At 44.3% G+C, this 14176-nt stretch overlaps 1 protein-coding gene and 1 non-coding gene across 2 annotated transcripts; both read left to right on the forward strand.

Moving 5' to 3' along the window:
• The first annotated feature begins 2481 nt into the window (after positions 1 to 2481).
• LOC109422770 (large ribosomal subunit protein eL8) lies at positions 2482 to 11037 on the forward strand. Its single transcript, XM_019697643.3, has 4 exons — positions 2482 to 2639; positions 2957 to 3077; positions 3283 to 3653; positions 10613 to 11037. The coding sequence occupies exons 1-4, from the start codon at positions 2625 to 2627 to the stop codon at positions 10916 to 10918; spliced, it is 813 nt and encodes a 270-aa protein (XP_019553188.1). The 5' UTR covers positions 2482 to 2624; the 3' UTR covers positions 10919 to 11037.
• On the forward strand, positions 10453 to 10529 carry LOC134285842 (small nucleolar RNA SNORD36). Its single transcript, XR_009996782.1, has one exon. It is a non-coding gene; the product is annotated as a small nucleolar RNA SNORD36 (small nucleolar RNA).
• Positions 11038 to 14176: the final 3139 nt, after the last annotated feature.

Raw genomic sequence — 14176 nt, forward strand, 5'->3', positions numbered from 1 at the left:
GAAAACTGACATTTCCTCCCATACTAATCAGTTGTCAAAATTCCTTTGGTAATGAGAGGGATTTTTTCTTGAGTGCTTTTCTTACCAGGTGCGTACTAGGCTTAAAAACTAACCATAGGGTATTTGGTGAAAACCATTCCTGTACCATGTACCATACAGTGCACCAGCTACAATAAAGTGTATTGTAATGGAATGGTTCGCTAAAAGCTGTGCACTTTGTAGCTACTATACATTTACATTCGATCTTCATGTAACAATATATTATACTGTTTTTCTTACGTTTGAACCATTCAAATATTATTTTTAGTTTTTTTCCGTGCTTTGTTTTGTTGACATAGGCGCCAACAAAGCGGGGGGGGGGGGGACTGGGCAAGCATGGGTTTGCCCCCCCAATATTTGACGATTTTTCGATTTTCTCATACAAAAAATAGACAAACCAGGCTTTGCCCCCCTAATAATTTGACCAAGTTGGCGCGTCTGTTTGTTGATGTTTGTGACTTTTTTGTTGCAAAGGAAAGGAAAGAGAAAAAAGTGAATAAGTTGAAACATCTATTTAAAGTCAATAAAATGTTTAAATAAGTGGTAAACCAGGTGTTCTAAGGACTGCAGATCCAAGAGATATGACGGGCTAGATATGTAGAGTGCGATGAGAGGAGTACGAAAGTAGGTCAACCCGGAAAGACGCAGGTCAGATTACCGTTAGTGGATGAGTTCAACACTATTCTTTCTGTATTTGTATTTAGGGGAGTTTTCTCCACTACAGTCCGGATTCGCTGGTTGGGTCACGACTGCGCCCCGATTAGCGAATCGTGTTCGTTCGTTGGGGCAACTGACAACTGATCAAAATGCTCTAGACACACGCAAGTGACGATAAATACGTCACGGAACACGCACATACTTGCGTAAACGTTCTGTACCGTATTACCCCGCTAATACGACACCGACTGTTGTCGTATAACCGGGGTAAACTTTTAATTCGACAAACTAGTCACCCTACACCACCATGCTCATTGAAATTTGGCAACTCTATTTTTGTTTTTGTTTTGATTTCCGGATTTGTTATGAAACATAATTTTATCAAATATTGCGGTGGCGCGAATGAAAAGCTCGTTCTTTCTACGATTGTTGCCATCCTTAGTTCATTCCGGTCGGCCTCCAGGCGGTTTGGGTGTTGAATAGTACCAACTCAGAACTTCCGAAATTTGAGGCTGCAAGAGCAGTTGCTGCGGGTGTGAGTATAAGCGCAATATAAAACTGTTTTTCATTTACAGTGTACATCGCTGTGACATTTGAACACTTTTTAATTCGACATGTGTCGTATAAGCGGGGTACGAATTAAAAAGTGTCGTATTAAAACGTGTCGAACCAGAGGGGTATACCGAGCTGTGATGCGACGGCGGTCAGATGTCAAACTCGTTTTGACATCTATTTTGACATTGACAGTGCTTTTTAGTTGGGTTTTGCCCCAACCAGTGAACATTCAACCATCGAGACAGCCCATCTAACGAACTCTCAACGAACGAATCGTCACTGTACTCTCATGTGAACTTGCCTTCTACCACAACCGAATCAAATGCGATTTATCTTTGACGTAGAGCCATCTTTAACATATGGACTGGACTGGACACTGAAACGACTTCTGCAGAAGTGGTCGTGGTGGCGGTATACCAGTTAACCGGTAAAAGCAGTTGCAAATCATGGTGGGTATAATAATTAATAACGGTGTTAACGACATCTCCAGCTACATCGTCGACACGGCCACTAGAAGGTCTCGTAAAACCAACGCAATCTATATCGCAGTGCTTTGCCGGAGCTTTCTTCCAAGCGCGCTGTGTTGGTGTCGATTAAAAGATTGAATAAAACAGCAATGTGCGAATCGAATTCAAAACTTTGTTATCACTATTACAAAAAAAAAAAAACAAAAAAGAAGAAAAATATTCAGGATTTAAATCAAAATATACGGTTATAAGCTTTATTAGATTTAACTAATAAACGCCATAACACGTCTAATAGCGCTTATTACAAAAGATAAATGACATACATAAGTTAAACTTATACTTTTTATTCATTGTGTGTTATGATTTATATTACACTCTCAAATTAGTTTTAAAAGGAAAACGAAATGGCAAAAATATATAACATATTCTTATACATTCAATATGGAAATTTTTCTTCGTGTAGTGAACCGAGAACAAACGTCAAACAGGAGCAAAAACGATGCCAGCACCGCGAGTGGTTAATCGACCACCTACCGAATATTTGAATCAACCGTTCAAAAGGTCTTCGATGGGAAGTGAGAGAACGTGAACGTTCGAGAAACGAGAAGCGTGACGTCTGTTTCTCTGTGGAACAGGATCAGCGTATTTTTTCAGCGCGTGCTTCTACCAAAATCATTGAACCACCCCTCCCTTGGAAACCGCCACTATTTTGGCACAGACCTACTAATCCGCCCGCGTGTTTACAAATTTCAGTTCAACTTTCGCCCGCTAACTGTCAAAACGGGTTCACATTTGCGTTCTTCACGTTGGCAGAACTGACTATTGAGGACGTGACGTCATAGTTAGCTCTTTTCCATCTTGGTTTCACGAAACACAAGAGCATATTCCCGTATCGGCACCGTTAAAATGGTGAATAAGAAGGTAATTTGGCGATTGAAGTGGCTGTGCGGGCACCGGAACAGAACGGATTTACGTCGGGAATCGGCGGGTTGAAGTTTTGAGTGGTTTCGGTTCGGAAATGTAAAGAAAAACGGAGAAAAACATTTCAGTTTACATTCGGGAAGTTTGTGTTTAGTGTGGCAGGGAACGTCCGCTTGTGGAACTGTCAGTAGTGAGATGTGTGCGAGGATGTCTGCGTCGGTGGAAAGGTGGCCGTAAATCCGTTCCGTCTTCGATGGTTTTTCAATGTTCATCAGATGGAGAATTGAATTTTAACAGGATTTATTCTGTTCTTTCAGCCAACCAAGAAGAAGGTCGCGGGCAAGAAAGTTGCCGCTGCACCTCTAGCCGTCAAGAAGGTTGAGGTTAAGAAAGTGGTCAACCCACTTTTCGAAAAGCGCGTCAAGAACTACGGAATCGGTAAGTTGGAATCTGGGCCGGGTGTGGAGCATAACGTATTTCGTTAAAATGATGATCATTTAAAATACCCAACGCTTGCTTAATCTGACATGAAGTTAGACAGCTTCATAAGTGGTGATTCTGTGGATCTGATAGTTTGCTCACACTGCTATAAATAAACATTCTTGGTAGACTGTTTTCTAACGGAATCGTTTCCTGCTTTTAGGTCAGAATGTGCAGCCTAAGCGCGATCTGTCCCGGTTCGTCCGCTGGCCGAAGTACATTCGCATCCAGCGCCACAAGGCCGTGCTGCAGAAGCGTCTGAAGATCCCGCCGCCAATCAACCAGTTCTCGCAGGCTCTGGACAAGCACACCGCCCAGCAGCTGTTCAAGCTCCTGGAGAAGTACCGCCCGGAGAACCCGATCGCCAAGATCCAGCGTCTGAAGGCTAAGGCTGAGGCTAAGGCCGCCGGCAAGGAAGTCCCACCCAGCAAGAAGACCAACCAGCTCCGTCAGGGCGTCAACACCGTTGTCAAGCTAGTGGAGCAGAAGAAGGCTCAGCTGGTCGTCATCTCCCACGATGTGGACCCAATTGAGGTAAGTGGATTATGTGGCTGGTAGCTTGCATTTTTGAGTGGTTTTTCATTATTATCGAACCAAATGCACTGAAGGGTGACACCAAAACTGTTAGAAAGCTTCATTTTATAGTGAGTTGGTCACTAATTAGTGCGACTGTAGTCCACATTTTTAAGGCGTTTTGATTAGTCTTCATTATGGAGTAATCTCCCAGCCAGGGACAAAGCCTCTTTCTCAGCTAAGTGTTCCAGGAACACTTCCACAATTTTTAACTGAGTGTTTCATCTGTCAACGACTATTTTACATGTGTATACATAACAGGCACGAACATATTTTTATTATTTTTTATTGTGTTTTTTTTTAACTTTTAATGCTAGAGCCACGAACATACTTTATGCTCAAGGAAGACAAAGAAATTTCCTGAACCGACCGGAAATCGAACCCGTCAACACCCTCTGCATGGTCTTGCTGAATACATTTATTGTTTGATTCATTCAGGAATTTCAAAAACTATTCGGGGTTTCCTGGATCATATCCTGGAATTCCTCGTGAAATCATTTCTGACGTTTTAAAAATTCTTGGAGCAGTGTTTCTTTTTTCATCGATTGTCTGATTTTTTATTAGAAACGTCAATCAAACTGTCTTCCCCTTAGTAGTTTTCTGGTATTTCTTTTCAAAAGTTTTTCCCGGTATTTTTGCGAAATTTCGGCAGAAGTTTTTCCAGGTATTTCCTCCAGATAATATTCTATGATTTCTTTCGGAGTTCTTGGCGGGATTTTGCACATAGCTCCTTCCCGGGTTTACAGAGTTCCTCCTGGAATTTACCTAACATTTCCTTCAGGGAATTACACCCATAGATGCCTCAGTTTTGCTCAGGCTTGCTCCTGAAGTTCATTTCGAGATTCCTTCAGCAGGACTCCCCGGAGTTTCTCGCAAGATCTCTGGAAGTTTCTTAGAAGGAATTTCATTGATCATATCTAGAGATATTCCTAAAAACAGCTGCACGAACTCCTGGAGCAACTTTCGGAGAAATCCCTAAAATAACACCCTGGCTCTCGGGACAATTTTCGATAGGGATTCCACAAAGGTTAACCACTCTGAAAAAACTTCGTCAGGAATATTAGCAATAATTCGTTCAGAAATCCTAAAAGTAATTCGGGAAGAACACCCGGAAAACAATCATGCCTGAAAAGTCCAGGATAAATCCTGATAAACTCTGAAAGATACCTTGGGTGCAGCACCGGAAAGCAGAAATTTCTCGCAGAAATTCCATAGAAACTACTGAGGCCCGGGAGGAACTCCTGCAAAAATTCGCGGAAATTCCTAAAGAAATCCTTGGAGAAGCTCTTTTAGAAATCCCAGGAATATCTTTTGTAGAAATTTCAAGAAAGGAATCCCGAGAGAAACTCTAGGAGAAGTTCCGTGAAAACACTAGAGAACCTTGACAAATACCCTGAGAAAAACTCCTGCGGAGATCTCGGGATATATCCTAGGAAAAGTGTTATCCCAATTTCTTTTTTAAAAGGCAGAAGGATACCCGGGAAACCCCTCGCATGGATTCTGGATGCAATACCGGCAAAAACATCTGCAGACTTTGTTGTTGTATAAAAATAAAATTTGTAGGAAACATCAGGAAATGTCAGACGGAATTGAAGAATTCTGGAAGATTTTCAAGGAAGAATCCTGGAAAGAATCGGTAAAATGGCGATTGGAATCCGGAAGAATCTCCGGGGGGAATTCACGAAGTAATATCAAGAAAAATGCAGTGTGGAAAATACGGAAGTCCCGCAGGGATTCGGCTGTTTCTGTTAGAAATTCTGTTGAATCCTCTGATAAACTCCTGGAGATATCAGGAAGAATTCTATAATTTTGGAAGATTTTCTTGGAAGAATCCCGGATAGAATTGTTCGAATGCTGGAAAGAAATGGCGGTAGATATCGGGAAGAATATCCGGGAGGAATTCAAGAAAAGAATATCAATGCCGTAAAAAATACGGAAGGAATCTTGTGAGAAATCCTGGTAGGCGTTTCTAAAGAAGTACAGAATTTATTCTCGATGGAATTCCTGGAGAAATCCCTGGATTTTATCTTCCAGATTCATCCGCTTCCATCAGTGGTGTGACACTGCTGTCAAACTCGGTACATCGCCACTCTTACCATTATCGTTTTTGGTACTTCGCGTTTTGGTACCCACTTTTTGGTCGGTTTACCATAACTTGCTCCTGATTTTCAGGTGTGTGGCTCGTGTGTTGCTAGTGCTTATTTCGGAAATTATACATATTTCAAACGAAATCGTTGTTTTTGATGATTGAACACGTTTATACGTTACATAAACGACGAATTTTGACCACTGGATGTTGCTTGGAGTGCAATCATCACCCTTTCGGTTGGTCTGATGACCCTCCGAGGCCACAAGTGTTCATTTCCCAGACCTTAGACTTGCCTATATTGGTATTGAACATGATCATTTTCGAAGTCAAGCCGATATGTATGGCCATTGAAAGTTGTTTTGGGTATAATGTATTCCAAAATATAGATATTAAACTACCCTCCTGGAGGAACCACACGAGAACTCTCGGCAAGAAATCCTGTATGAATCCCAGTAGGAACTTCTAGAGCAATTTCTGGAGGAATCCCAGTCTGAACACCTTGAGGAAAATCAGAAGGAACTCCTGAAGGAATCCAAGGAGGAACTTCTGGAGGAATCCCAGAAGAAACTCCTGGAGGAATCCCAGGAGGAATCCCAAGAGCAACTCCTGGAGGAACCCCAGGAAAACTCCTGGAGGACTCTTAGGAGGAACTTGTAGAGGAATCTCAGGATGTCCTCGAGGTGTCCCAGGGGGAACTTCTGAGGGATCCCAGAAGGAACTCCTGGAGGAATCCTAGGAGAAACTCCTGGAGGAATCCCAGGAGGTACTCCTGGAGGAACTTCTGGAGGTATCCTAGGAGGACCTTCTGGAGGAATCCCAGGAGGAACTCCTGGAACAATCCTTGGAGAAACTCCTGGAGGAATCCCATGAGGAATCCCAGGAGGAACTCCTGAAGGAATCTTTGGAGGAACTCTTGGAGGACATTCAGGAGGAACTTGTAGAGGAATCCCAAGAGGAACTCCTAGAGGAATCCCAGGAGGAATTCTTCGAGGAATCCCAGGGGAACTCCTGGAGGAATCCTAAGAGAAACTCCTGGAGGAACTTCTAGAGGTATTCCAAGAGGTCCTTCTGGAGGAATCCCAGGATGAACTCCTGGAGGACTCCAAACCCCCCTCCCCCTGGAGGAACTCCAGGAGGAATCCCAAGAGGAACTGCTAGAGGAATCCCAAAAGGAAATCCTCGAGGAATCCCAGGTGCAACTCCTAGAGGAATCTCCGGAGGAACTTCTGGGGGAATCTCAGGAAGAATTCATGGAAAAATCCTAAAAGCAACTGCTAGAGGAATCCCAGGAGGAACTTCTGGAGGAATCTTTGGGGGAACTCTTGGAGGACATTCAGGAGGAACTTGTTGTAGAGGAATCCCAGGAGGAATTCTTCGAGGAATCCCAGGGGGAACTCCTGGAGGAATCCTAAGAGAAACTCCTGGAGGAACTTCTGGAGGTATTCCAAGAGGTCCTTCTGGAGGAATCCCAGGATGAACTCCTGAAGGACTCCAAACCCCCCTCCCCCTGGAGGAACTCCAGGAGGAATCCCAAGAGGAACTGCTAGAGGAATCCCAAAAGGAAATCCTCGAGGAATCCCAGGTGCAACTCCTAGAGGAATCTCCGGAGGAACTTCTGGGGGAATCCCAGGAAGAATTCATGGAAAAATCCTAAAAGCAACTGCTAGAGGAATCCCAGGAGGAACTCTTGAAGCAATCCCAGAACAGCTGCGCTGGAAGAGTCCAATAGACACAACTCCTGGAGAAGATCCCAGGAACAAGTTTTGGATAGATCTGGAAGAATCTCATGAGCATCTATAGGAGAAATCCATGGAGTAACTCCTGGCGGAAACCAAGGAACAAATCCTATACGAACCCAAGTGCAGCTCTTGAACTGCTTCCCTGAAGGGTCTCGTTGAGTAATTCATAGGAAGTCGTGAAACAAATCTCAGGAGGATTTTCTCTCGTTAGATCTGTCTTGCCCCTAGCCACAGTGAAAGATTTCTGCGTTGCGCATAACCGAAATATGTTGGCCGTTATTCTAAAGCTACATCTAGGTATCACAATTAAAAAGTTTTCTGCTCAATAATACTTGGAACACATGCTTTGATTTGGAACGCGAAGAATTTGACAGACTTTTCGAATACGGTCAAATTATAATTTTCGACCATCCTATGTAACATAATGTCACGTACAAGGTGTGCCGGGAATTAATTCCATGTTGTGCCCGAAATAGACGTGGACTAGATGGAAATAGAATTCGACGAATTATGTAATCTTATTTTAGAGAAATGGTAGTTGTTTTACATGATATGAAAGCACATTACACCAAACTGGCCATAACAGGTACATTTTGCGAGGTCGTAGGCTGACCAGATTTGTCCCGTTTAAATACGGGACACATTCCGGAAACTCAACAAAAAAAAATCAATGTCCAAAAACAGAACTGCATGATGTAAATAATGCTATTTTAGATAGAAAGAACGAATAATTAAGTTAAAAACGTTATCTATACTCCAGAGACGAGCGTTTGAAAATTTTGTTGTCCCGTTAAATACGGGACGGATGGTCAGCCTAGCGAGGTGCAACAATAAACTCGATCATTGTTAGTCGGTGATTAGTATGACGGGAATTAGATAAAAACTCTACCTATTCCTATATGGTTTTCTCCTTGAATTATTGTGAAAGTTTTCTCTAGGAATTCCCGTCAAAAAATAGCAATTTCTATTTACACAAATGTTTCATAAAACGATCAGAAACGATCAAATCAAGCATAACTTTTCAATCCGACGTAACTCGAGAATGTAAACAAATCCGGGTTAACTGCTGCATGCATGATTCATAAAGCAAATTGAAGAACCCACATCACTGTTTGATGATTTATTGCTTAATTTGTTTAACTAAGTATATTGTTCAAAACGACGTATCTAACTATTTTGATGTTTACAACTTTACTGATAGATACACCGTTTTGATATATGAGAAAACCAAACGACGTATCTAGCCAAAATCAAAAGTAACAGATACACCAAACTGGCACCATACAAAAGCGACGTACATATCTGGCATGACGTATTTCTAACCAACCCGGTGTATGTGTATTTTTGTCAAAATTCATTGTGAAAATGATATGGAATGAGTAGGTTTTGTTTCTTACCTAGTGCGTGCTATACTGCCCCCACTCGCATAACAGTCCCATTTGCAAAAAGTAGGAATTGAGAAAACGGCATTTGAAGTTTGAAAACTTGTTTTCATATAAAACTTTGAAAAATCGCCAAAATTTGAAAAATATTTCGATCATCTCGAAACTTTCACAGATTGCTTTGCACATGAATATATAACTGTAATAGTAGTTTACGCAACAAGGTGCAGTAAACTCCAGAACCATTACAGCACTGTTAATTTGGTGTGGGAAAGTAGGCCTTTTCCTGTCAGATTTGCGTGAGGTAAAACAGACTATTACGATGAGAAATTGCAAAAAAAATATTACAATCACTACAAAGTTGTTCAGTTTTGTGTTACGTAACACAAAAATCCATGATGGGACTGTTATGCGGGTACTTTTGATATGGGACGCTCATAACTTGGTATTTTTTCACACATTGACATAAAAATTCGTAATTTTTATTGTTGTTTTTGGAAGTACATAAAAAATTATGACTATTCATAACGTTAACTCAAAAGTGATGAAAAGTCAAATGGGACTGTTATGCGAGTGGGGGCAGTATATCCCTGGTGATGTTAAGCACGAAAAAACTTATGAAAAGTCTTTTTATAAAAAACTATTTTAGTGAAATGGTCGTCAACATTGACCATGGATTTACTCAGATCAGTGAAAAAGTTAGATACGTCGATTTGAAAAATTATGCTTGAAATCTGACTATACACGTCAATGGTTGCTCCTCCGTGATTGATCTGAGCTGGTACCAATTGCACTGAGATTCAAACGAATAAGGGTTGGGACACTCCACTTATTCTCAAAGGGCAATTTAAGTAGCTCATACATTTTTGATCGATAACGGCGCCGGCCACGTCCTTATAGTCAGTTGGGAAGGGAAAGGAATGTTAGAGTGTGCTGGTTGTTGCTACTAAAGACCGAGATCACCTCTGCATCCCCACAACCAGCACGGACTGGGGTACATATTTGTTAGACGGAAAAGATGGGAGATCTAGGAGTCACCGTTGGGACAGTGATGCGATCCATTGATAAGGGATATTTATAGTGTTCGTAAGGTGATAGATTGTGTGGTGATTACTATGAAGGAAAAGCGGCACAGTTCGCTTTGGTTGCATAACTTGTAGGCGTTATATACACTGTGCTGTGGAAGTTGGAAGGAAGGGAAACGAATGTTTGCAATTCGTTTCTGGTTCTAGCGATGGCTATGAACCATATGAATATATACTTGAGTCACCTTGAGTTCTACATATATGTCGAGAAGAGAGAGAGAGAAAGTGGAAATAAAGTGGGTAGAAAGATACAAAGTAGGATGAAAGGGACGGGCCAGGGATTGAACCCATGATTTTCTGCATACAAATCAGAAGCGGTAGCCACTAGACAAGCCCGTTAATTTATACAAATGTTTCATAAATTCCATAAATTCTGCTTGCCTATTTTAAATGCCTATATTAAAATTTAATTCCAAAACCCTTCAGCCCAAACAGATTCGATGATAATAAAAAAAAACACCCATTTCTAAATGATGATAAGAATTTCTTCACCTGAACTTCCATGTCGAAATCCTTTCACGTTGACTTTTTATCTGATAGTCGCATTAAAACAAAAAGAAACCATCACCTACATCTCCCACTACATTCAGCTAATGCCATTTCCCCTCTTTTCCCACACCCGCAGCTGGTCGTCTACCTGCCGGCCCTGTGCCGCAAGATGGGCATCCCCTACTGCATCATCAAGGGCAAGTCCCGCCTGGGAACGTTGGTGTACCGCAAGACCTGCACCTGCGTCGCTCTGACCCAGGTGGACAACTCGGACCGTGCCAACCTGGCCAAGCTGGTGGAAACCATCAAGACCAACTTCAACGATCGGTACGAGGAGATCCGCAAGCACTGGGGCGGTGGTCTGCTCGGACCCAAGAGCATGGCCCGCATTGCCAAGCTCGAGAAGGCGAAGGCGCGTGAGCTTACCCAGAAGACGGCGTAAGTCGGTGAGAGGAGTCTGTTTAACCTGCCTAGGTGTATAATCTTGTGTAAGGAATTCTTTCGTTACTGAGAGAAGAGAGTGGGGGGAGAGAGAGAGAATAAAAAAAAGCTTAAAAGTAAGTTCCTTTAGTTATTTTAAATATTAATCCATCCCGATTGTGGTTGTTTCTTGTATCACATGTCAGTCATACGTTTGTGCGTTTCTTTGCTGGAAAATCCTCTTCTCAGTTCATGCCATCTGCGAAGCACATTTTTACCGGTTCGTGGTTAAATTATTGGGCAGCTCTTCGCAAAACAGGTATTTTCCAGCAGTCTTGTAAACATTGACACGGTAAAGGCTGAGTATGCTGCGCAATTCAGATCCCATTGTGATCCACTAGCCTCTGTCCAGCAACTCCTATCCCTACCTCCTCGTGGTACCGGCCGGAGACTATGAGCAACCTTAGGGAACATCGGGTAACCAACCCCGGTGAGAATTTTTGTCGTAGGCTGACAGCAGACGGAATCTCAAATCGATCACGTTCTGATTGACGGACGGCACTTCTCCGACATTATCGTGGCGCCAACATTGGCTCCGACCACTATCTGGTCATGGTCAAACTGCGCCCAAAACTCTCCGTCATTAACAATGTAAGGTAGCGGCGACCGCCGCGGTACAACCTAGACTAGAGCGACTGAAACAGCCGGATGTCGCTGGATGGCGAGGGTGAGCTCGATGAGGCCCCTCTAGTGGACTGCTGGAGTACAGTGAAAGCAGCCGTTAACGACGCAGCCGAGAGCACCATCGGGTACGTGGGACGGAATCGACGGAATGAATGGTTCGACGAAGAGTGCAGAACAGTTTTGGAGGAGAAGAACGCAGCGAGGGCGGTAATGCAGCAACAAGGGACCCGACGGAACGTGGAACGTTACAAACATTAGCGGAAACAGCAGACCCGCCTCTTTCGGGAAGAAAAGCGCCGCCTGAAAGAAGCGGAGTGTGAAGAAATGAAACTGCTGTGTCGTTCCCAAGAAACACGGAAGTTCTATCAGAAGCTTAACGCATCCCGCAACGGTTTCGTGCCGCGAGCCGAAATATGCAGAGATAAAGACGGAGGCCTCGGACGGACGTGAGCATATCGAAAGGTGGAAGCAGCACTTCGATCAGCACCTGAATGGCGTGTAGAACGTAGGCACGAAAGACCACGGTAACGGAGGAAACGAAGACGCCAGTGCAGCGGAGGACGAAAATGAACCAACTCCCACGCTGAGGGAAGTTAAGGATGCCATTCACCAGCTCAAAACCAACAAAGCAGCTGGTAAGTATTGTATCGCAGCTGAACTCATCGAGATGGGCCCAGAAAAGTTGGCCACCTGTCTGCACCGGCTGATAGTCAGGATCTGGGAAACCGAACAGTTACCGGAGGAGTGGAAGGAAGGGGTAATCTGCCCCATTCACAAGAAAAACGACCATTTGGAATGTCAATGTGAGAACTTCAGGGCGATCACTATTTTGAATGCTGCCTACAGAGTGTTATCCCAGATCATCTTCCGTCGTCTGTCACCTAAAACGAATGAGTTCGTGGGAAGTTATCAAGCCGGTTTCATCGACGGCCGGTTGACAACGGAGCAGATCTTTACCGTACGGCAAATCCTCCAGAAATGCCGTGAATACCAGGTCCCAACGCATCACCTGTTCATCGACTTCAAGGCGGCATACGACAGTATCGACCGCACAGTGCTATGGAGAATTATGGACGAAATCGGCTTTCCTGGGAAGCTGACTAGACTGGTTAAAGCAACGATGGACGGTGTGCAAAACTGCGTAAGGGTTTCGAGTGACCTATCCAGTTCATTCGAATTTCGCCGGGGACTGCGACAAGGTGATGGACTTTCATGCTTACTCTTCAACATCACTCTGGAAGGTGTGATGCGACGAACCGGGCTCAATAGCCGGGGAACGATTGTCACAAAATCCGATCAATTTGTGTGCTTTGCCGACGACATGGACATTATCGAGAGAACATTTGGAACGGTGGCAGCTGTACACCCGCCTGAAACGCGAAGCAGCAAAGGTCGGACTGGTGGTGAGTGCCTCAAAAACAGTATAGTACATGCTGGTAGGCGGAACCGAACACGACTGGATCCGTCTGGGTAGTAATGTTACGATAGACGAGGATACTTTCGAGGTGGTGGAGGAATTCGTTTACCTCGGATCCTTACTGACGGCTGACAACAACGTGAGCCGTGAAATTCGGAGGCGCATCATCAGCGGAAGTCGGGCCTACTACGGGCTCCAGAAGAAACTTCAGTCGAAAAAGATTCACCCAAGCACCAAAATGCACCATGTACAAAACGCTAATAAGACCGGTGGTCCTATACGGGCACGAGATATGGACCATGCTCGAGGAGGATCTGCAAGCACTCGGAGTTTTCGAGCGACGCGTGCTAAGGACGATCTTCGGCTGTGTGTGGCGGAGAAGGATGAACCACGAGCTCGCTGCACTTTACGGCGAACCCAGCATCCAGAAGGTGGCCGAAGCCGGAAGGATACGGTGGGCAGGGCATGTTGCCAGAATGCCGGATAACAACCCTGCAAAGCTGGTGTTTGCAACTGATCCGGTTGGCACAAGAAGGCGTGGAGCGCGAGCACGATGGGCGGACCAGGTGAAGCGTGACCTGGCGAGCAATGGGCGCGATCGAGGATGGAGAGCGGCAGCCACAAATCGAGTATTGTGGCGTACTAATGTGTCCCACGCGCGTTGCCATTGACCGTGGAGGCCAATCTGACAGTCCAGCCTATGCCTCTTGTGCCGCGCATTTTGAAGCACTCTTTGTCCTCCTCGTTAGGGATACCGATGGGCACCATACCAGTGATGACGCAGATTGCGTCGTGTGACACGGCACGGTACGCGCTCGCAACCCTCAGACACAATGTCATAAGCCTGTAAGTACTTTCCAGATTATGACGGTAGCATTCGGTACTTAGCGCAGTGCCCCACTCCGGGCCGCCGTACCTTAGTAATGGACGTAGCGACACTAGCCAGAAGCTTGCGCTTACTGGCGCACACCTCAGAGCTATTGGACATCATCTGGATCAGAGCCGCAATAGCTGTAGTTTGCAGGTTCTTTCACAGACATAATCAACGTGACTACCGAAGGTGAGCTTATCATCGATCATCACGCCCAAGTGTTTGACGGAGCGCTTCGATGCGATAGTGTAATCGAATGGTCGGTCACCACAGACTTCGAGCGTAATGTCATCGGGAAAGCCTACAAT

Source organism: Aedes albopictus, chromosome 1 (genome assembly GCF_035046485.1).
Source record: "Aedes albopictus strain Foshan chromosome 1, AalbF5, whole genome shotgun sequence".
Classification (NCBI taxonomy): Eukaryota; Metazoa; Arthropoda; class Insecta; order Diptera; family Culicidae; genus Aedes; species Aedes albopictus.

Coding starts and splice junctions, on each gene's coding strand:
- LOC109422770 (XM_019697643.3), top strand. Junction 3,078..3,282: donor CGTCAAGAACTACGGAATCG/GTAAGTTGGAAT, acceptor TCCTGCTTTTAG/GTCAGAATGTGCAGCCTAAG. Junction 3,654..10,612: donor ACGATGTGGACCCAATTGAG/GTAAGTGGATTA, acceptor CCACACCCGCAG/CTGGTCGTCTACCTGCCGGC.